Source organism: Cucurbita pepo, chromosome LG13 (genome assembly GCF_002806865.2).
Source record: "Cucurbita pepo subsp. pepo cultivar mu-cu-16 chromosome LG13, ASM280686v2, whole genome shotgun sequence".
Classification (NCBI taxonomy): domain Eukaryota; kingdom Viridiplantae; phylum Streptophyta; class Magnoliopsida; order Cucurbitales; family Cucurbitaceae; genus Cucurbita; species Cucurbita pepo.
The window spans coordinates 7,502,901-7,524,416 of record NC_036650.1 but is presented as its reverse complement, the minus strand read 5'-3'; the positions used below and the strand labels follow the sequence as shown (position 1 = coordinate 7,524,416).

The window sequence follows — 21,516 nt, the reverse complement described above, 5'->3', positions numbered from 1 at the left end:
TATTCAGCAAGCAGTTCATGAGACTATCTTTTCACGAATTGCAGCAGCAACCACATCAAAGCAGGCATGGTCAATTCTGCAGAAAGAGTTTCAGGGAGATTCAAAAGTCATAACAGTGAAATTGCAATCTCTAAGACGTGATTTTGAAACTCTGCTCATGACGAATGGCGAATCAATTGCTGATTTTTTGTCCAGAACAATGGCAATAGTCAGTCAGATGCGCACCTATGGAGAGAAAATTTCAGACGAAACAATAGTTGCAAAGGTATTGAGAAGCTTAACTCCAAAGTTTGACCATGTGGTGGCTGCCATAGAAGAAGCTAAGGATCTATCCGTACTCTCCGTTGATGAACTAATGGGCTCGCTTCAGGCTCATGAGGCAAGAATCAACAGAGCATCAGAAAGAAACGAAGAAAAGGCACTACAAGTGAAGGAGACAACCAACAACGAAAACAACGAAAGAGAAAATATTCATTTAGCAGGTAGAAGTCGTGGAAGAGGAGGATTTCGCAGCTTCCATGGTGGTCGTGGTAACAGGGGTAGATGGAGAAGTGATGGACAGAGACAATTCAATGAACAAAGGAATGTCATACAATGTTACTATTGCAAAAGGTATGGGCACACAAAATCTAATTGTTGGTATAAAAATCAACAAATGAATTTTGCAGCAGGGAATGAAGAAGAAGAAGAAAAGCTGCTTATGGCGTGCATGGATACTAATCCAAGAAAAGGTGACTTATGGTTTGTTGATAGCGGATGCTCGAACCATATGACAGGCACCAAATCCTTATTCAAAGAGCTTGATGAGACACAAAAAATTAAGGTGCAACTTGGAAACACAAAAGAGATGCAAGTTGAGGGAAAAGGTACGGTGAAAGTCGAAACCAGTTATGGTAAGATAAAACAATTAGATAATGTTCAATTTGTACCTGATTTAGGGTATAATTTATTGAGTGTTGGACAATTGATGACTAGAGGACATTCAGTTCTATTTGATGACAACACATGTGTCATTACACATAAAAAATCAGGTCATAAAGTTCAAATTGCCATGACTTCAAATAAGATGTTTCCACTTGATATTTCTAACATGGAGGATTTTGCTCTTGCTGCTAGCACGAAAGATGACTCAACATTATGGCATCTCAGATATGGACATCTTCATATGAACGGCCTGAAAATACTCAGGAATAAAGGTATGGTTTTCGGATTACCAAGAATTGACTCAACTAACTTATGTGAAGGATGCATTTATGGCAAGCAGACTAGGAAGTCCTTTCCTGTTGGAAAAGCTAGAAGAGCTTCACACTGTCTAGAACTAATTCATGCTGATTTATGTGGGCCAATGCAAACGAATTCCTTGGGTGGGAGTATATATTTTTTACTATTCATTGATGATTATAGTCGCATGAGCTGGGTCTATTTCCTACAACATAAGTCAGAAACTTTTCAGAAGTTCCAGATGTTTAAAGCTATGGTAGAGAACCAAAGTGGCTGTCACATTAAAGTTCTTCGAACAGACAGAGGTGGCGAGTTCATATCTAAAGAGTTCAATCTGTTTTGTGAAGAAGAGGGCATCCAAAGGGAATTAACAGCTCCCTACACTCCAGAACAAAATGGAATCGCTGAACGGAAAAATCGAACTATTGTGGAGATGGCAAGAAGTATGTTACAAGCAAGGAGACTTCCAGACCAATTTTGGGCAGAAGCCGTAGCAACATCTGTTTATCTATTAAACATCTCACCAACAAAGGCGGTTATGAATCGAACTCCCTATGAAGCATGGCATAGAAGGAAACCATCTGTAAGTCATTTACGAATCTTTGGTTGTGTTGCTTATGCTTTGAAACATCCTCAAGTTCGTCAAAAGCTTGATGAAAAATCTGAAAAATGCATTTTCATTGGCTATTGTACTCAATCAAAGGCATATAAATTATACAACCCCATCAGTGAAAAGATTTTAGTTAGAAGGGATGTAATATTTAATGAAAATGTGAGTTGGGATTGGAGTAAAGAACAGGAGCAGCAAAAGATTACCGTTGAAGTTTCCCCAAATGAAGAAACAAGGGTCAACTCCAGTGCATCTCCTAGTGTCTCCACTGCAACACAAAATGTGTCAAATTCATCATCTTCAGCATCACTAAACAGCGATTCTTCTCTTGAAGAACTTTCGGATGAGACACCTCCAAAGAAGTATAAATCTTTAACTGACATATATGCATCATGTCAATTTGCTCTTACTGTTTCAGATCCTATGTGTTATGAAGAAGCAGCTGAAAGAGAAGAGTGGAAGAAAGCCATGGTAGAAGAGATGCAGTCCATTGAGAAAAATGGAACATGGGAGATGGTTGACTTACCAAACGAAAAAAATGCAATCAATTTGAAATGGGTGTTCAGGACAAAATTTGCACCAGATGGAAGCATACAAAAGCATAAGGCCCGTCTTGTAGCAAAAGGGTATGCACAACAACAAGGTATAGATTTTGAAGAAACTTTTTCTCCAGTAGCTCGTTTTGAAACTGTAAGAACTATTCTAGCATTAGCAGCAGAATTGCGGTGGCCAGTTTATCAGTTTGATGTTAAGTCAGCATTTCTTAACGGAGATTTACAAGAAGAGGTTTATGTAGCACAACCAGAAGGATTCATAGAGAAGGACAAAGAAACAAAGGTATACAAGTTGAGAAAGGCACTATACGGATTAAAGCAGGCCCCTCGAGCTTGGTACAGCAAGATTGATGGGTATTTTCAAAAGAAAGGATACATGAGAAGTGAGAATGAGCCTACTTTATATGTGAAGAAGGAAGGTAAAAGTGATTTCATCATTATTTGCCTCTATGTTGACGATATTATCTACACTAGCTCTTCTAACTCTCTTTTGGATAAATTTAAGTCTCAAATGATGAGTGAATTTGAGATGTCAGATATGGGTCTATTGCACTATTTTCTTGGTCTTGAAGTATATCAAGTTGAAGATGGAATTTTTATTTCACAAAGAAAATATGCCAAAGATATTATGAGTAAATTTGGTATGCTTAATTGTAAGCCTGCAGCTACACCTATGAATATTAATGAGAAATTACAACATGATGATGGAGCAGAAATGACAGATGCTAGAAGGTTCAGGAGCTTGGTTGGCGGACTGATTTACTTAACTCACACACGACCCGACATTGCATTTCCTGTTGGTATTATTTCTAAGTTTATGCAACATCCTTCAAAGGTTCATTATGGAGCAGCAAAAAGAGTCTTACGTTACATTGCCGGAACTATGGAGTATGGAATTTGGTATTCTAAATCCTCTAATTTCAAACTATATGGATTCACTGATAGTGATTGGGCAGGATCATTAGATGATAGACGAAGCATTTCAGCCAATGTTTTCACTTTAGGGTCAGGAGCGATCACTTGGAGCTCAAAGAAACAAGCAACAGTGGCGTTGTCAACATCAGAAGCAGAATATGTTGCAGCAACTTCAGCAGCGTGTCAAGCCATTTGGCTAAGAAGAATGTTAGCTGATCTTCAACAAGAGCAAAAAGGGGCAACAAAGATATTTTGTGATAATAAAGCAACTATTTCTATGACAAAGAACCCAGCGTTTCACAGTAGAACAAAACATATTGAACTTCGACATCACTATATTCGTGATCTTGTTGCAGACGAAGAAATTGTCTTGGAATATTGTAACACCGATGAACAGCTAGCAGACATACTTACCAAGGCATTGTCAAAAGAAAAGTTTTGCTACTTCAGACAATTACTTGGCATTTGCAACTTTGAATCAAGGGGTTGTGTTGAGATGTGATTCAAAATGAAGATATGATTCAAAATGAAGATATGATTCAGAGTAGTAGAGATATGATTCAAATATTCAAACTATGAGATTTTTAGGAGATTGTTAGTAGATTTAAATTCTTTCTAGATTTCGATGATTTACTATTTCTGGTCCAGTGTATAAGCTATAAATACTGGAATTGTGTAAGCCTCTGAGCATTAAGTCAGTAGACATTAATAAAGCACTGCAACTTCTATCTATTCTCATCTATTCCTATCTCTTTCACTATCCCTCTTTCCAACAAAAATTAAATGCATTAAGATCTTGAGTTCATCGGGTGGAGTAATCTTTTAGTCTATAATATATGTCGTGAATATAAAATTTAGACAAGGGTAGCGGTCAAAGGAGGCATCCATGTGATACACGGGAATTGATATCATTTCTCTACCTGGGTCCTTTTTATAATTCATGAACAGCTATGACTTTGATACTCAAGTTGGAGGCTGCTTTTCAAAATGGGCACAAGCAAAGAAGGGAAATTCCATCTTTCAGAGGGATTTATTGCCAGATCCAAGAGGAAAAAGTAACTACTACAGCAGAATATGTAGAACTTTTCAGCTATTCTCAATTCTATATGAAGAACAACACTCTATTTTGTTAAAGCATTGTTTGAAACGAGTGTTTTAAGCTTATGATGCCTGACTCTTCGTGGAACGAAATCTTGTTCTTACCAAGCAAGAACAGGAAACACACTAGGGGACTGATTCTGCAGACAAACATCTTTAAACAAGAAGCTGTACAATGATTCAGTTACAAACATGCGGGGTCGTCCGGTTCGGCCGAAACGTTAGCCGGTTCATCAGATGTCTAAAGATTTAGTACTGAAGCTGATGGTCTAGGATAAGAAACAGCTTTGTTATTTGTGGAGCCACGGCCTTGACTGGAGTTCTTTAGGGGTTTGCTTACAGGGCCACCCCTTGATCCATTTGTTTCACTGGAATCCTGAATTTGCTCCAATGCTTTCACCACCACATTCATGTTTGGCCTTAACTTGGGTTCAGTTGATATGCATTGAATGGCAAGTTTAGCTGCTTTCAGTGCTCCTCCTGTCGAATACTGGCCTTCGATACGTGCATCCAATATTCGAAGAATTCTTCGTTTGCTAGCGAGGTAAGGTTTCGCCCATTCCACAAGATTATGTTCTCCAGATGGTCGGTTTTTGTCTATAGCCCGTCTCCCCGATAGGATCTCAAGAAGAACAACTCCAAAACTATAAACATCGCTCTTCGAAGTGAGATGACCTTCAAAAGAAGAGGACGTCGTTAAATAACTAGTAGTCATAGTCATAGTCAAACTCAACTAGAAAGCTACCTGTGATCATATATTCAGGAGCAGCATAGCCAAATGTTCCCATAACTCTCGTGGAAACATAGCTTTTATCACCTGTAGGACCATCCTTGGCTAATCCAAAATCAGAGAGTTTTGCATTATAGCTCTGTCATTTCAAAGTCCAATACAAATGAGATCAACAACAAATATGTCAGAAACATAAGCTTGAAGAGGTTGAATTGTCTCACATACTGAGTCGAGCAGGATATTCGAGCTTTTGAAGTCTCGGTATATTACTTTCGCTTCGTCGCTATGTAGAAAAGCTAGTCCTTTAGCTGCACCAAGGGCAACTTTCATTCTCAGGCTCCATGATAGAGGTTGAAACCGAGAACTCCCTGATCCACCAAAGACATAGAAGGAGAATCTAAGTCATTCTTGCAATACCAATTCAACAGGTGAAATAAGTCAATAGCTTACTCCTAAATAGATGGTTTTCCAAGCTGCCTCGAGGCATAAACTCGTAAACGAGAAGTCGATGCTCGTCCTCTAAACAAAAGCCAATCAATCTCACAAGATTAGGATGATGCAGCTGACCAAGGTAATCTATTTCTGTCTGTAAATTGAGACATCCATAAATGAATCCATTCCAAAAGCAGAGTAGCATGAAGAGTACACGTCAATGGATAGAGAGATACTAACCAGCCATTCTCTGTGACCCTGAAAGCCTTCTTGGTTGAGCCTTTTCACTGCAATGACCAAGCCAGTCCCGGGCTTGGTAGCTGCAAAGGACTGCTCATCAATCCACCCTTTAAAGACAGAACCAAAACCACCCTCACCCAACACACTATCAGGCCTGAAGTTTCGAGTGGCGGTTTTAAGCTCATTGTAGGGGAAGTTTTTCAAGTTGGAGGACTGCAAGATCTCGCCCTCTGTTCGTGGAGTCCGCGGGGTCGAGACCGATGAAGACTTGCTGATTGAATTACCTTTATCATCTCTTGAATCCTTGGAGCTCAGGCCTGTGTAGGAGGCATTATATATAACCATTGTTATAAAAGCATAAGCAGAAGCAAAAAGTCAATACACTGACAGCCAATAAAACCACAGAATTAACATGAACACTGATGCTTCACAAGGTTGCTTGATCTAGTTTTTAAGTTATTCAACATCTAAAAAAGATTCTGTCATAAATCACCGAGCGTTAGGAATCACGAATCTCCACAATGGTATGATATAGTTCACTTTGAGAGTAAGCTCTCATGGCTTTCCTTCTAGGTTCTCCAGAAATTCTCTTGCCAGTCGAGATAATATTCGCTACTTATAAACTCATGATCGACCCTTAATTAGCAGACGTTGGACTCCTCTCCCAACAATCCTCAACGATACTTCCCTCGAACAAAATACATCATAGAGCCTCCTATGAAACGTATGGAGCCCTCGAACAGTCTTCTCAACTCGTTCCCAGCAGCCCTCCAACAATCCTCAACCATGCCTGCTTTAGTTTTCCCATCAGAGACATTAAAAAAGAAAATCCTAAGAGTAGTACCTCGAAAGAGCCTTTTTACGAACCCACATAGTCTTACAATGAAACTAACCCCTTTGAACTCTGACATGAATCATACAAAAACAACCCAAATTTGGTCACTCCAATCACATCATATTAGCTATAAAAAACAACCAAAATCATAGAGAACAAAGAAGGAAAAGGTTGAAACCATTGTGAAGAGGGCTCTCAGCTTTGATCCTAGCACTGAGGCAGGACCCCATGAACAGCAAGCTCAAAACAAAGCTCTGGACAAAGCGGCTCCAAAACAGGGGAAATGAAGGGAAGAAGAAGAAGAAGAAGAAGAAGAAGAAGAAGAAGAAGAAGAAGAGGGAGCTAGAACTAGCAGTAGCAGTAGCCTAGCCCGTGAATGGGAAGTGGGTTTGTTTTAAAAGTGTGAAAGGTAGAAGAAGTTCCATGAGAAAGCCAAAAGAAAATGAAATTGAGAAGGGCAAGGAAGAAAGGAAGGGGGGTTTGAAGCAGCTGAGGACAAAAGGTGCAAAAGGGTTGACTTGGCGTTTTATGGCCTACACTGACAGTTCAAGTAGGTGTAGATTCAAAATGGCATTAACTTCGCTGCCTCCTCTTTCTATGGATTTTACCATTGGTTTTAGAACAGTTTAGTTTGTAAGCGACAGAGCCCCGCAGCGCTGGTGGAGAGTTTCTGAATCTCGATAAAGGGTTCGTTCCTTTGGCCCTAATCTTCATTCACAACTAACTCATCAAGTTTCAAAACAATTCTATAAAAAGAATTTCGATATACTCATAGTTCTTCATTAATCATCCTCCTTCGTTGCTGCACAGCTTACGATGATTCAACCCACTTTTGCAAATCTAGTCTTGTTGTTCGACATTTGAGAATTCTATTGACGACCCTAATATCATGGTAGACTAACACAACTCTCCACAATAATATAATATTGTCTATTTGGAATATAAGCTCTCATGGTTTTGATTGGTTATCTTTTTTTTATTATTATTTATATTAATTATTACAAAAAGCTTTATAAATAATATAAAAACATGACCATCGCTATTTCGTAAATAAAAAGAAAAAAAAGGAAGCCGGCAATGTTGACCGGTTGACCTTCATGCGGGAGTTTGTCCCACCGCCACGTAATTAAAACAAAATTGTATAAGAGAATTTTAATATTTAATTTCTTTCCATTATTCTATAGTTTTAATCTTCTTTTTTATTTTATAAAATAATATAGTTTTGTATTTAAATACATATATGACGTGTCAAATTATAATATGGATCACGTCAATAATGATCCTAAATTTTTAATGTATTGTCACATGATATAAATATATTTTAATATAACCAAATTGCTTCAAAAATAATTTAAATACTTCAAGTTGGAGCATAAAATTTTCACCATAGACTAGGTTTATTCCTTTCAGTCAAACAATACCAAAATTTACAACATGAAATAGACAGAAAGTCAACTAAAGTATTATGTATTTTTATTTTTTTGGTATTTTAATATAAATTGAATGCTCGTGTCTAGCTTCTAAATAATCATTTGACATTTGATTGATATTTTAAGATTAAATTACAAATTTAGTACGTGTAAATTCTAATCTAGCCCATTCAACCGTTTAAATTCATATATGTATGACATTAAAAATTATTTATAATAATATTTAAAAAATTTGTTAAATATATTAATAATCGAAAATTTGTTGAGAAATAAATTGTTTCGATAAAATTTAAAGTTAATGAATTATTAAAAACTTTAAATTTGTAATTCAAAATATTATTTATTTGCTCTATACCTATATGTGTATATATATATATATATATATATATATATATATATATATATATATCCTTCACTATTATAAGTTGAATATATTAAAGTCTTAAATTAATAATGGTATAAAGTATATTTTATTTAATAAAATATTTAATGTTAGGTATAAATATTTACAGTAATGAAATATTAATTTATGTCAAATCATAATCCGAAGAGAAAATAACTTTAATTGAAATAAAATAGTCTAAATTTATATTAAATTCAAATAAAACATCACCTAACCCCTATATTAGTTTTCCAAAACTATAATACACAGGCTTTATATTACCATTGGTTGACTTTGTTATTTAATTAATAATATTTTTTTCCTTCCATTTTTTCTTTTTAGGTGTGGACATCCAACTACCAACCATATTTAGTTTGGTGTTTACTTATGATGTTTGACTTTATACTGCACCTGAAATGATCAGAACAACTCAAATAGAATCACATCTTAACCCAACTCAACTCTTTATTTTCGAGTTAGATTTGATTGGGTTGTCGGTTTTTTTTTATTATTATTAATTTTAAAAAACTCATATTAATCTTATAATACATGTTATATTAATAATAAAAAATCTTATAAAATTCAAATATTGAATACTTACGAGTAATAATACATTTAATCTCAAAACACGGGGACAGATGAATGTGAATCCAGGCCCAGTTGGGCCCATTGGAATGGGGCTGGACCTGAAAAGCCCATCCAAACAAGTCACGAGGAATGTTGTTGGCGTCACCTGTCGGTGAGTTAAATTGAGTGAAGGCACAATCCTACAGGCTAGCACCCTACATTTAACCCTAGCTAGTTAATTTAGTGACCACGAACGGCAAAAATGCCACGCTTTTCGTCTACAGTCCGTTCTATAATTCAAACTGTGGTTCCTCTCAACAAAATTCCACGTCACATACTAAATTTTGTTTTTCTAAAAATAGTTTTGGTTAAAATTATTTTGTTACGTTATTAATATTTATATTGTAATGTCTAAATTAATAAAAATATTCATAAATTTTAAATTGGTTTAAAAATTACTTTTTAAACTTCTAAAAGTTTTAATAACACTTTGAGCGAAGGTATATATTATATATATATAAATTAAAAAAATTATTTAACAATGATAAAAAAAAATAAAAATAAAAATTAGAAAAACCTATTAGTGTAATTTTGGTAGGTTTGATTACATAAACACATAATTATTACATCAAATCTAATAGATTAGATCATCATTAATGAGATTAATGAGATTGACTGTATAAAGTAAAAACCTCCATTCATTGATGGTTGATTGTGACTTGGTCTCCAAGTATAGATTCGTGTTAAATGACTATTTTACCCTTTCGTGAACGTTTGGTAGACATATTTGTCAATAAAATAATGGAGAAATTATTAAAATAATATTGTATTATTTTGCTTCATAATTATGCCTTTTATAACGTTGTTAGTCTTCGCATGTTTTAGTCAAATTTAGCAGGGTGATTATAATTAATACACCTATCCAATTACAAATTTAATATTTAAACTTTATCTATCGATTTATTTTGAGACATATTGTATGTCCAGACATTTAATGATCTTGATACCATCTACAACATGATCATGTTACTTACCATCAGCTTCTAAGAGTGAGAACTATGGCTACGAACCAACATGTTTTTGTCCTTAATTTACATATATTACAGGAAAAATTTGAAGAGACCACCTAATATAGAATTAGGGGTCCATTTAATAATTATAAGAAAAAAAACTTAAATTAATGAGATGAATTTGCTTAATTTCTTTAATTTTTCTTTCTCCTTATCCACTATTTGCAAAATTTCCACGTAATCGGGAGAGATTTACTTGTTCTTCAAGAAAATTAGAGGATATTTTCGTCCTTTCACCATTTATCTATGCCTTTATAAGCACTTCTTCCATTTCCTCGTTTCTTCCCTTTCTCTTCATCATTCTGAAACGAAAACAAAAGGCTTCGTTCTTTTTCGTCTCTCCTTTTCGCCTCCTTGTTTCTTCTCTGACCCATTTGAGTTCTAATTTTTGTTTTTTATTTGAGCTTCCATAATTGAATTCTACGAAATTAAAAACCCCCAAATTCTTTTTTCAGCTCCTTTTGTGTTTAAATTTAGCGACGACGATGATTTTCGCTAATAGAGAAGATGGGGTTGGGCGTTCGTCGTAATCGGAGGGGAAGTGGGACGTGGAGACGGATAGAGGCGAAACAGAGGGTTCTTTTGGGCGTGGAAATGGACTGCCGGATATGCGTTGCGGGTGGGGATTTATGGGTCAAAGTAGGCGGCCGTGGTGGAGTCGGAATTAAGGGTGTGGGTCAAATGGGAGGTTTTAGCCATGAAAGTGAGCATGATTTAGCCCTCATGGTTAGTGATTTCTTGGAAAATGGGAGCGGCGGAGCTGAGTCTTGGTGTAGCAGCGATAGCGATTCTGGTGTCTCTGATCTTACTCATCTCGCTGACAAGATTCTGGTAACTTTCTCTCTTGAAATTTGTTTAATTCTCGTTTGATTAATTAACTTTTAGCTTACTTTGGTGATTTCTGGATGTAATTATGTTTATGATTCCTCTTTTTAGAAACGTAATTATATGTTCTTTTGACTTATTGGTTGATATTCTTATGATTACCAAACGCAGTTGAGATATGAATATTGATTATGAACGTTTGAACTTTCGATTGGTTCATGCTGCCTTTGTTTTTGTTATATTGGATTAGTAAACGAGGAAACAAATTTAACACCCTTCAAAGTTGTAGGAATTCATCAATTGAACCATGAACTTGTAATTAAAACCCTTTTGGAGATGTCTCTGTACAAGATTACTGTGATTTAGAACTGTCCTGCACATTGTTTTGTGATGAAACTAATAGATGAGATCCATAAATCATTTGAATTCTCAGAATTTGTTGTTTGTTTTTGTCAGTTCTATAAAAATCCAGTATCCCAATACGAAAGTGATTTGCTTTCAGTGGTTCATTCGCTTACCTTGTCAATGAATGAGAAGGATTTGAACATGAACAAGTCCGGTTCGTGCAATGCTAGTTGCATCCGGTTTGTTTTGGTTAAGCTACTGAGACTCTATGGCTATGATGCTGCTGTATGCACCACCAGATGGCAGGGTGCCGGCAAGGTCCCTGGAGGTATCCTTTCAAAACCTTACTCATTTTACTTTCAATGATGGAGAATTTTCTGTTGATATGACATAAGAACTCAACTTGGGTGTTCGTGGGTATGCCTTAATTACTCGAATAAGCTTCTTCTTTCGTAGTTTATTCCATCAGATGTTCTATTCTCTGCTTTTTGGGTAGTGCTTGAGGGCATAATCTCTGGTAGTTTGATACTCTAATTGATGGAGAAATGAGTCTGGAACTTCTCTGCCTTCTGGAATCTTTTCTTTATTCGGCTTTTTTCTCGTACATCTACAGGAGATCATGAGTATATCGATGTCGTTAACTACACCTCTGGTAGCTCAGAGAGGTTGATTGTCGATATTGACTTTCGTAGCCACTTTGAGATAGCGAGGGCAGTTGAATCATATGATCAGATATTGAATTCGCTTCCGGTAATCTATGTTGGATCTTTATCTCGGCTTAAGCAGTTCCTTCAAATCATGGTTGAAGCTGGGAAGTCGTCGCTGAAGCTAAACTCCATGCCGCTTCCTCCATGGAGATCGCTTGCATACTTGCAAGCGAAATGGCAGTCACCATGCCAGAGAATGGTTAATCCAGAAGAAGAGCAGCAGTTGGGGAGCAGAGACATGTTGAGCCATGAGCAGTGCATTGGACACTTGAAGAGACTTCAGTCAGTACTGCAATCAGAGATGGAATCGGATTGGTTCGTGAGGCCAGTGAAGGGCGATATGATCGTTAGGAAAATGAAGTCGGAGAGGCGACGACACTCGTTGTTGAGAGCCGTTTGACGAGAGTGTACAGACGAGGAATTTTGAGGAGAGTCGGAATTGTGTAGCGCGAGTTTTGAATTGTTTTTGGTTGTTGTTGGGGGTATGGTATAAGTATGAAATAAAAAGTGAGATGGTTGAGTTTGTAGAAGAAATAAAAGGGGTCCTGCAGGGCTCCATTTTGATGCACCACAGCCCAGCCGCCGCCGCCGCCGCCGCCGCAGCAGCAGCAGCAGCAGCATAAGTTGATGGATGAGGATTGGGAATACAATATAGAAACAACCAAACAGCCAAACAACCTACGACCTACAAACACTGCTTGGTTCTTATTATTTTTGGTGATTTATTTTTATATATTTATACAATAGTGAGAATTAGAAATAATTGTTTTTATTTTTTATTTTTCATTTTTCTCTGCCGTATTTTCCTATGCCTATTGTTTTTTGTGGGCGTTTGGGAACCTTTCATTTTTCATTTTTTCCTTTATTTATTTATTTATTTATTTATTTTATCACACTCACATATATCTATATATATCTATATATATATATATATATATATGCAAACAAATAAATAAATAAATTAATATATGCATGTATTTTAATACCATTTTCATACCTTAATGTTATCGGTGTTTTGGTTCCTACTTTCTTTACCCGTTTCGTATTTATAAAATTTCTACTTTCTTTGTCTGATATTGTTCATCTTAGAGATGTTTATAGGGTGGATAGAGTGAAGCTTTCGTTGTCCCATTCTTATCACCAATTTTATTCTCCTCTCCACGAAGTTTTCTATTTATTTTTCTTAATGTGGGTTTATTAACGTTTAAACAAATTTTTTTATGAGGGTCATAGTGTCTGCATCAATATGATTAAAGGCTATGGTGCCTTTCTAAAAGAAAAACTACCTTTATTGGAAGGACTTTTAGGTTGTCAAAACATACGACCCAAATGTGTTCAATTCCACCTTTCTCTTAGCTTCTTAAATTTTTCTTAACGATCTTAGTTTGGCCACTCACTAGAGTAGAATGCATAATTTGATATAATACTTGTCTTGTATTTGAAACAAACAGCTCCTGATAAGATATAGATCAAATACGGATTAGGTATAATTTATAATTTAGAAGTCGAAGAAATGGGTGTAATTATGATAGTTGGGAAACACATGAAGCTCTTGATTCAAGTAATTTTCCTATTTAGGTTTGAAGTTGTGTGGTCCTCCTCCTCTATAATTGGGCTCCTTGTGACCATATTTGGAAGTTCATGGTAACCTAAAACAACTAAGATCTTCCCATTTAATTCTCAAACTATAATACAAACGTCAATCTAGATCTTCTATAATATAATGTTTGTAGCACTGAGACAGTAGTATGATGATGTTCGACGCTTATTTGTGAGTTGATTTAACTCAACGTTGTATGTAGGTCACTGTTAGGATGCTCGTGATTCAAAACAAGTTGCTACTGTTGTAAGTCTTCGTCGCCCAAAGAGAAGAAACGATGTTGTTGGAGAAGAGAGACCAATGTAGGGTTCCTATTTTCTTTATAAGAGAAAAGAGAGGAAGGGGAAAGAGAGAAGAAAAAGATCGAAAAGGAAAGAAGAAGATTTATTAGACAATCTTAAAGTTGAAGACTAAAATTATAATTTAAAATTAATTTTGGAGAATGGGAATCTGATGTTGGTACCAATCGTTGGGATCTAATCACCACCAAACACAGTGATATTGATACAGCATCTAATGGAAAATTCATCATCATTAAGCTAAGTGGCGAATTAAGAAATAAAGGAAGCCAAATAAAGGAGACATGAACAGCAGAAGATTGGTTTTTTAATTATGGAAGCAGCAGAAACAACAGAGCCCATCACCACAAGGGAGAAGAAAGAAGAACAAGACATGGAGGAAACAGAGACAAAGAAGAACAACAGGAAGAACACCAAGAAGCAAAAACATCAACACCCAAATGACCAAACCACAAAATCAGCCTCTGATTTCTCTTTCAAGCCAAGCTCTCATGTAAAGGGTCTCAGATTCGGTGGCCAATTCATCGTTAAATCCTTCACAATCCGGCGAGCTAGGCCATTAGAGTTTCTCCAGCTCCTCTCTTTTCCGGCCACCACCAGAAATTCCGGCCATAAACCGCCGTTCCCATCTGCCACAACTTTCATTCCCACAAACTTCACAATCCTCGCTCACCATGCGTGGCACACACTCACTCTAGGCCTCGGCACCAAGAAGTCCAAAGTTCTTCTCTTTGTGTTTGAAAATGAGGCCATGAAGGCAGCAATAGACCGTGTTTGGGCAGCAGAAATCCCTCTAGGCGAAGTGAATAAGAAGATGATTAGAGGGCTAAGTGGGTGTGAGATGGCTCGGTTCAAATTCAGAAAAGGATGCATAACTTTTTATGTTTATGCAGTTCGAAGAGAAGGGTGTTTTGGGTTTGCTTGTGCTGATGATTTGAGAACCATTTTGGAGTCTGTTGTGGCTCTCAAAGATTTCTTGGATCACACCGCTATGCTTGCTATGCCTAACCAGAAAACCATCAGCTTTGCAGCGCCTCCTGTTGCAATGGCTTATTAGCCTCTCCTCTAATCATATTGATATTCATTTTCCTCCATTCTCATATCATCAATCTTAGCCAAGCAGAAGGGATTCATTGGTAATTGGTTTTTGTTCAAACTTTTCTCTTCTTCGTTGTGATTGTATACACGGTTTGTTTTCTGAAACTTGAAATGGAAGAGCATCCGCTCTTCAACAACATAGAAATCTCTAGTACTTGCTAATAAATTATGATGATTTTGCATCTACAGGCCACAAAATCCCTGCCCTTTTCCCCATTTTACTCGCTTTCATAATCTTTATCTCCAAATTTTGTTATTCTTCAAGCAATCGGATAATCCCCCCCCCCCCCCCCNTCTTCTTTAGTAGATCCTTAAAGATCTCGACTTAGCTATGAATTGCCTTGCATGACAGAAGATTAACTGAGTGATTCCAATTCCAGAAGGTGCTAAAAATGGAATCCACAAAGTCCCAGAACATGAACAACAGTGTTTTTCCATTCAATGAACTGTTGAATCCCCAATTGATTCACTCAAACGACAAAAAAAAGACCAATCCATTTCATAGTTCAGACAGAAACCATTAATGTAATTCGGAAAATTCAACAAATTTTCTCATTTCCTACTTTTTTTTTCTGTGTGGCATTACATCAAACACTTTGATGCATGTGAGCGGCGGTACAATTAAAACAGTGAGGTCAAAACCCTGCGCCACTACCATGACTTTGTTGCGGTCTAAGCAAATAAAGAGAAGGAAAAAAGAAAGAAGACTTAGCTTTTTCTGATTCCCCGAACTCCATGGCATCAATCATGTCGAGAGAGAGGGCCCCTTTTCAGTGAGCTATATCGCACCACGAGTCATCATGATCAAGTACACCACCACTTGAATGAAATGGAAGCCTTCATCTGCTTGATTACGCTTCTATGCAGGCATTTTTTTCCAAAGGGTTTCATGATTTTCCTTCAAAATGAAGAATTTTCAGTGAATCACAGTTTGTCGTATTGATTTGTCAGCTTCAACTTGCTCAATTTTTTCTCTTTTTGGGTTTGTGTAGTTGAAACTTGAAAGAGATGAGGAGACGCCATTATTTGGAAATGAGAAATTGTTAGGACCATCAATTTTTTTAAATAAACTAAACCCTAATTTCAAAAGTCATTAAAGCATTTTAAAAAAATTAAGAAAATCACCCAAATACAACCGCCCACCATGGGGTTCGAACCCATGACCACAAGGTTAAGAGCCTTGCGCTCTACCAACTGAGCTAGACGGGCTTCTATTTTTGAACGAAAAAAGAACAAAAATCGTAGGACAAATCGCCTCAATCCATATGAATGTGCAAAATCTCAGTACCACAAGGTTAAGAGCGCTCCACCAACTGAGCTAGACGGGCTTCTATTTTTACTTGAGAAAAGAACAAAAATCGTAGGACAAATAGCCTAGCTCAATCCACAATAAGAGCAAAATTTGGCTTGTGGTCTACAATTTATGAACGTGCATACTAAAAATCTTAGTAGACATTTTCGCCCACCATGGGATTCGAACCTATGACCACAAGGTTAAGAGCCTTGCGCTCTAACAACTAAGCTAAGACGGGCTACAAATGACCTAACTCAATCCACAATAAAAGCAAAATTTGGCTTGTGGTCTACCATTTATGAATGTGCCTACTAAAAATCTCAGAACACATTCTCGCCCACCATGGGGCTCGAACTCATGACCACAAGGTTAACCAACTGAGCTAGACGAGCTTCTATTTTTACTCGAAAAAAGAACAAAAATCGCCTAGCTCAATCCACAAACCATTTATGAACGTGCAAAATCTTAGAACACATTCTCGCCCACCATGGGGCTCAAACCCATGACCACAAGGTTATGAGCCTTGCGCTCTACCAACTGAGCTAGACGGACTTCTATTTTTTAATGAAAAAAGAACAAAAATCGTAGGACAAATCGCCTAGCTCAATCCATATGAACGTGCAAAATCTCAATACACATTCTGGGCTCGAACCCATGACCACAAGGTTAAGAGCCTCGTGCTCTACCAACTGAGCTAGACGGGCTACAAATGACCTAACTCAATCCACAATAAAAGCAAAATTTGGCTTGTTGTGCCTACTAAAAAAATCTCAGTACACATTCTCGCCCACCATGGGGCTCGAACCCATGACGTTAAGAGCCTTGCACTCTACCAACCGAGCTAGACGGGCTTCTATTTTTGAACGAAAAAAGAACAAATCGCCTAGCTCAATCTACAAACCATTTATGAACGTGCAAAATCTCAGTACACATTCTCGCCCACCATGGGGCTCAACCCCATAACCACGAGGTTAAGAGAGAGCCTTGTGCTCTACCAACTGAGTTAGACGAACTTCTATTTTTAGATGAAAAAAAGAAGAAAAATCGTACACAAATAGTCTAATTCAATAAGAATAAAATTTGGCTTTGTGAATAAATCAATCCAAAATGCATTCGCCCACCGTGGGGTTCGAACCCACGACCACAAGGTTAAGAGCCTTGCGCTCTACCAACTGAGCTAGACGGGCTTTCCGTCCTAATAATTTAAGTTTAATAATTTCTATCAATTTCATCTGCCGACCTCTCCCTGCTCCAGCTGCAATTTAAGGTACAAAATGGAGTATCCATGGACGACACTGTTCATTTTGATTAGCCCCACTCTTTGTCCTGCAGCAGGTTTGATATCTTCTATCATCATCGAAGCTCAAAAGGAGGAGATTCAATCATGAGTACGTTACTGCATCATTCTTCATTTATTTGAAATACAATTTAATTTCTCAAATTATCATATATCTGCCTACATGAGGTTTTCGTTCTGCTCATCCGTTTTTTAATTTCTCAAACTCGTTGAAACCGGTAACTTCGATCATATATATGTATCAGTTAGCTTCGATTGAATGTTTTATGTGTCAGACGCCACGATTGAGCGCCATTCAGATTATATTTTCGTTGAAGAAGTTGGATTTATAGGCAGGTAGAGGTTTAGTCAAACAATCTAGAATTTGATCGTAGGATTGTATGTACCTTATAGCTTAACAAAAGAGAAAGAGAGTGCTCAATTTGCACTACGATAGGGTTAAGAATATGCAGTAGGTGTAAGGAGAGATTGGGGATCTTGTTCCTTATTTGTTAAATGCTGTTTGAGGGTTCCCACGGTAATCGTAAAATCCTTTTCCAAGCCTTTCTGAAGTCTATTGAAGACTTGTGTTGCAACCTCAAATCAAAATAAGTACTTGTACAACCAACCAAAAAGAAGCAGATCAATAGAAAACTCACTCATACTAAGAATTGAGGTTCCTTTCAGCAGTTAGTAGTGTGTATTTGGTTGCTAGGATTTTGATTGGATTTCTGCCACAGGATGTTCTGTTGTTGATTTTAGTAGCTCCATCATTTATGGGATTTGAGTAATCTCATTTTTTGTAGGCCTTTGGAAGGCTCTAAAACTCAAAAGATAACAAGGGAAGGGAAAATTCTTAAATGTTGTTCGTTGAATTATTCTGATCGAGTACAATTATGTAGGCATGAATTCTCACAATTTTCCAGTTCTAACAGTTAGTTATCTAAGCAATCTCAACTAAATCCAAAGAGGATAAAGGCTTGGTTAGGATGTTGCAATCTGAGTTGAGGGAGGCATAGGTTGAACACTATAATAGTTCTGGCCAAGAACTAATCTCAGACAAAGTATTGGATCCCACATCGGTTGGGTTGGGATGAGAACCGAAACATTAAGGTGTGGAAACCTCTCCCTATCAAGGTTGGGGATGAGAATGAAGCCTTCTTTAAGGGCGTGAAAACCTAAACCTAGAAAAGTTTTAAAAACCTCGAGAGAATAATATTTGAGAAAAGTTTTAAAAACCTCGAGAGAATAATATTTGTTAGCGGTGGGTAAAATGGATACCAAGTGTTCGTAGGATGCACGAAGCAAGTTTCTTGAATCAACTGTTGATTTTCTTTAACTATATTTCTAATTTAGTTTCTTGAACCAACTGTTGATTTTCTTTAACTATATTTCTAATTTAATGTATAATCTCGTTTTCCCAGAGCAAAAGCTTCTTAGATTACATCTCTCAAAAGCTCTTCAAGATACCCTTTGATTATATTTGATTAATTAACATGTTCTTCTTCCTTGAAGGTCAAATATTCAAATCCAGATGTAAAAATTGAGGTAAGAAAGTCACTGAAACGGTGCAAGTAAAAATTAACATATTCTTCTTCCTCTTCCTGGAATGGCAGTTTGAAGTACACAAGTTTTGGGTCTTAAATTATGATTACGAGAACAATTATGGTAAGCAAAATAAATATTAATAAAAGAAGGGTTAGTCGTGGCAACCAACTCAAATACCTTCTTGAAATCAATTATTTCAATACTAAAACAATAAAGCTAGAACAAAAAGGACTACAAGTACTCCCATGTCTTCTTAACCGTTCTGTTTCTTTGTCATTTTAGAAGCATTTTCTGTGGACAATTGACGGCCCAGATTCGTCGTACTCTGCCTTTGCAATCCACATCTGCACCAAAACAAACAAGACGGCGATTAAGTATTATAAATAAGGGAACAACTGAAAGCATTTTGTGAATGAATAATAGCAACCTGCTGGAAGGTACTCAGAGAAGCCAAGATGGAACCACCGATCCAGACACTGTATTTTCTCTCTGGAGGTGCCACCACCTTGATCTTCATGCTGCTTGGAGCCAATGCAGAGATTTCCTTGCTCATTCTATCGGCGATGCCTGTAAACATGGTCGAACCACCGGAGAGGACAATGTTGCCATACAGATCCTTCCTGATATCTACGTCGCACTTCATGATAGAATTATATGTGGTCTCATGAATACCTGCAGCTTCCATTCCGATCATGGATGGCTGGAAAAGAACTTCCGGGCATCTAAAACGCTCGGCGCCGATTGTGATGACTTGTCCATCAGGCAACTCATAGCTCTTTTCAACTGATGAACTGGTTTTGGATGTTTCAAGTTCCTGCTCGTAGTCAAGGGCAATATATGAAAGCTTTTCCTTCATATCCCTCACAATTTCCCGCTCTGCTGTGGTAGTGAATGAATATCCACGCTCTGTGAGAATTTTCATCAAGTTATCAGTAAGATCACGGCCAGCAAGATCGAGTCGAAGAATGGCATGCGGAAGAGCATAACCCTCATAGATGGGGACTGTATGACTAACACCATCACCAGAGTCCATCACAATGCCTACAGAACAGAAAAGTAAGAAGATAGCAACACCAAATTAAGTTGGTAGGAGAATGAATCAAATCATGTTTGGAAGGGTTACCAGTCGTTCGACCACTGGCATAGAGTGAGAGGACAGCTTGAATAGCTACATACATGGCAGGAGTGTTGAATGTCTCAAACATGATTTGTGTCATCTTTTCACGGTTAGCTTTGGGGTTAAGAGGAGCCTCAGTTAGGAGTACAGGATGCTCCTCTGGGGCAACACGAAGCTCATTATAGAAGGTGTGATGCCAGATTTTTTCCATGTCATCCCAGTTGCTCACAATACCATGCTCAATTGGGTATTTCAGGGTCAAAATACCACGCTTGGATTGAGCCTCATCACCAACATAAGCATCTTTCTGGCCCATGCCAACCATCACACCGGTGTGACGAGGACGACCGACGATGCTAGGGAAGACTGCTCGGGGAGCATCATCCCCAGCAAATCCAGCCTAAACACAAAGAAGAAAAGGTATTAAGCAGACATCATATAATTCATTGCCCTTTAGGTGAGTTTTTTTGGTTCTAGTTTAGTGTACCTTAACCATTCCTGTTCCATTGTCGCACACAAGAGGCTGAATGTCCTCTGCATCTGCCATCTTTTATACCTGTTATAGAAAAAGTGCATAATATAAAGAGATGGAACAAGAAGGAAGAATGAGGAGAGTCGAAGAAGCAGCAAATAGTTGAACCTTTGAAAAATGAATGTGAGCAGCGGGAGAGACACAGAGAGGGACCGAGGAGAGAGGCTTCCAGGGCATAAATGAAAATGGGGGAATATAAAGATGGAAAAGGGATTGAATTTGGACTGTCCAAGCGAGCTTCTTGTGGAACTGACTGCATTTGCGACACAGAGGGAGAGAGGGAGAGTTCGTTGGCCTCCGCTTCCTATTCCGCGGGTTAGTTATTTCTTCTTCAATTCATTTCCGACAGAGAGGGATAGCTTTTGAAAATTTCTTCCCCCTATACTCAATCCATAATTTTTTTTTTCTTTTTTCCCTTCATTTTATTAATTCTTAATTATTATTTCAATTAAAAGGTGACCCTGGTTATCAGTTTAAGCATATCATTTAAAATATTATATCATCGACAAAGTGACCATGGTGCATCATATCTTCTTGTCGATGATATAACCCGTTAAAAATATTATATAATCGACAAAGTGACTATAGTTTGCAGGGTGAAAAATTGAATCATTAATATTATGTATTAGTTAATTAACTTGGATTGAATTGATCAAATTGATATGATATACGATAGTGTTCTATGCCAACTTGAATATATTTTTAAGTTGATTGAAAAGTCAAAAGTTCAAATATTTGCCCTAACGGACGGAAAAAAACACTATATCTATGATAAAGAAAAGAACGATCTT

The 21,516-nt window shown here is 37.2% G+C and overlaps 4 protein-coding genes, 2 long non-coding RNA genes and 4 other non-coding genes across 12 annotated transcripts; 3 read left to right on the top strand and 7 right to left on the bottom strand.

Moving 5' to 3' along the window:
• Nucleotides 1-4,391: 4,391 nt before the first annotated feature.
• On the bottom strand, nt 4,392-7,119 carry LOC111808249 (receptor-like cytoplasmic kinase 176). Of its 2 annotated transcripts, none has more exons than XM_023694120.1 (6): nt 6,814-7,119; nt 5,801-6,590; nt 5,579-5,714; nt 5,354-5,496; nt 5,144-5,267; nt 4,392-5,073 (listed from the first exon to the last, which is right to left on the bottom strand). In XM_023694120.1, exons 2-6 carry the CDS (start codon nt 6,143-6,145, stop codon nt 4,640-4,642), a joined length of 1,182 nt encoding a protein of 393 aa, XP_023549888.1. In that variant the 5' UTR covers nt 6,146-6,590; nt 6,814-7,119; the 3' UTR covers nt 4,392-4,639. The 2 variants fall into 2 exon arrangements, with proteins under 2 accessions (XP_023549888.1, XP_023549887.1); XM_023694119.1 differs by having other exon boundaries at nt 5,801-6,117.
• Nucleotides 7,120-10,382: 3,263 nt separating this feature from the next.
• Nucleotides 10,383-12,742, top strand: LOC111808066. The gene is made up of 3 exons (XM_023693851.1): nt 10,383-10,915; nt 11,366-11,582; nt 11,868-12,742. The coding sequence occupies exons 1-3, from the start codon at nt 10,592-10,594 to the stop codon at nt 12,359-12,361; spliced, it is 1,035 nt and encodes a 344-aa protein (XP_023549619.1). The 5' UTR covers nt 10,383-10,591; the 3' UTR covers nt 12,362-12,742.
• An 823-nt stretch (nt 12,743-13,565) lies between these two features.
• On the top strand, nt 13,566-15,144 carry LOC111808119. The gene has a single exon (XM_023693930.1). It carries the CDS (start codon nt 14,174-14,176, stop codon nt 14,915-14,917), a length of 744 nt encoding a protein of 247 aa, XP_023549698.1. The 5' UTR covers nt 13,566-14,173; the 3' UTR covers nt 14,918-15,144.
• A 950-nt stretch (nt 15,145-16,094) lies between these two features.
• TRNAK-CUU lies at nt 16,095-16,167 on the bottom strand. The gene has a single exon. It is a non-coding gene; the product is annotated as a tRNA-Lys (tRNA).
• A 250-nt stretch (nt 16,168-16,417) lies between these two features.
• On the bottom strand, nt 16,418-16,491 carry TRNAK-CUU. Its single transcript has one exon. It is a non-coding gene; the product is annotated as a tRNA-Lys (tRNA).
• A 240-nt stretch (nt 16,492-16,731) lies between these two features.
• On the bottom strand, nt 16,732-16,804 carry TRNAM-CAU. The gene has a single exon. It is a non-coding gene; the product is annotated as a tRNA-Met (tRNA).
• Nucleotides 16,805-17,366: 562 nt separating this feature from the next.
• Nucleotides 17,367-17,439, bottom strand: TRNAK-CUU. The gene has a single exon. It is a non-coding gene; the product is annotated as a tRNA-Lys (tRNA).
• A 69-nt stretch (nt 17,440-17,508) lies between these two features.
• LOC111809202 lies at nt 17,509-19,489 on the top strand. 2 transcript variants are annotated; one of them, XR_002817183.1, is made up of 3 exons: nt 17,509-17,640; nt 19,044-19,076; nt 19,359-19,489. It is a non-coding gene; the product is annotated as an uncharacterized LOC111809202 (long non-coding RNA). The 2 variants fall into 2 exon arrangements; XR_002817182.1 differs by having other exon boundaries at nt 19,044-19,196; nt 19,359-19,448.
• LOC111809203 lies at nt 17,650-19,036 on the bottom strand. Its single transcript, XR_002817184.1, has 3 exons — nt 18,916-19,036; nt 18,768-18,867; nt 17,650-18,731 (listed from the first exon to the last, which is right to left on the bottom strand). It is a non-coding gene; the product is annotated as an uncharacterized LOC111809203 (long non-coding RNA).
• LOC111809201 (actin-1) lies at nt 19,198-20,760 on the bottom strand. Its single transcript, XM_023695589.1, has 4 exons — nt 20,681-20,760; nt 20,200-20,593; nt 19,504-20,117; nt 19,198-19,420 (listed from the first exon to the last, which is right to left on the bottom strand). Exons 1-4 carry the CDS (start codon nt 20,738-20,740, stop codon nt 19,355-19,357), a joined length of 1,134 nt encoding a protein of 377 aa, XP_023551357.1. The 5' UTR covers nt 20,741-20,760; the 3' UTR covers nt 19,198-19,354.
• Nucleotides 20,761-21,516: the final 756 nt, after the last annotated feature.

Coding starts and splice junctions, on each gene's coding strand:
- LOC111808249 (XM_023694119.1), bottom strand. CDS start 6,865: ATGGGGTCCTGCCTCAGTGCTAGGATCAAAGCTGAGAGCCCTCTTCAC. Junction 5,268..5,353: donor CGAATATCCTGCTCGACTCA/GTATGTGAGACA, acceptor TTGAAATGACAG/AGCTATAATGCAAAACTCTC. Junction 5,074..5,143: donor TCCTGAATATATGATCACAG/GTAGCTTTCTAG, acceptor CTTCTTTTGAAG/GTCATCTCACTTCGAAGAGC.
- LOC111808066 (XM_023693851.1), top strand. CDS start 10,592: ATGGGGTTGGGCGTTCGTCGTAATCGGAGGGGAAGTGGGACGTGGAGA. Junction 10,916..11,365: donor ATCTCGCTGACAAGATTCTG/GTAACTTTCTCT, acceptor TGTTTTTGTCAG/TTCTATAAAAATCCAGTATC. Junction 11,583..11,867: donor TGCCGGCAAGGTCCCTGGAG/GTATCCTTTCAA, acceptor GTACATCTACAG/GAGATCATGAGTATATCGAT.
- LOC111808119 (XM_023693930.1), top strand. CDS start 14,174: ATGGAAGCAGCAGAAACAACAGAGCCCATCACCACAAGGGAGAAGAAA.
- LOC111809201 (XM_023695589.1), bottom strand. CDS start 20,740: ATGGCAGATGCAGAGGACATTCAGCCTCTTGTGTGCGACAATGGAACA. Junction 20,594..20,680: donor ATGGAACAGGAATGGTTAAG/GTACACTAAACT, acceptor CTTTGTGTTTAG/GCTGGATTTGCTGGGGATGA. Junction 19,421..19,503: donor CTCTGAGTACCTTCCAGCAG/GTTGCTATTATT, acceptor GTTTTGGTGCAG/ATGTGGATTGCAAAGGCAGA.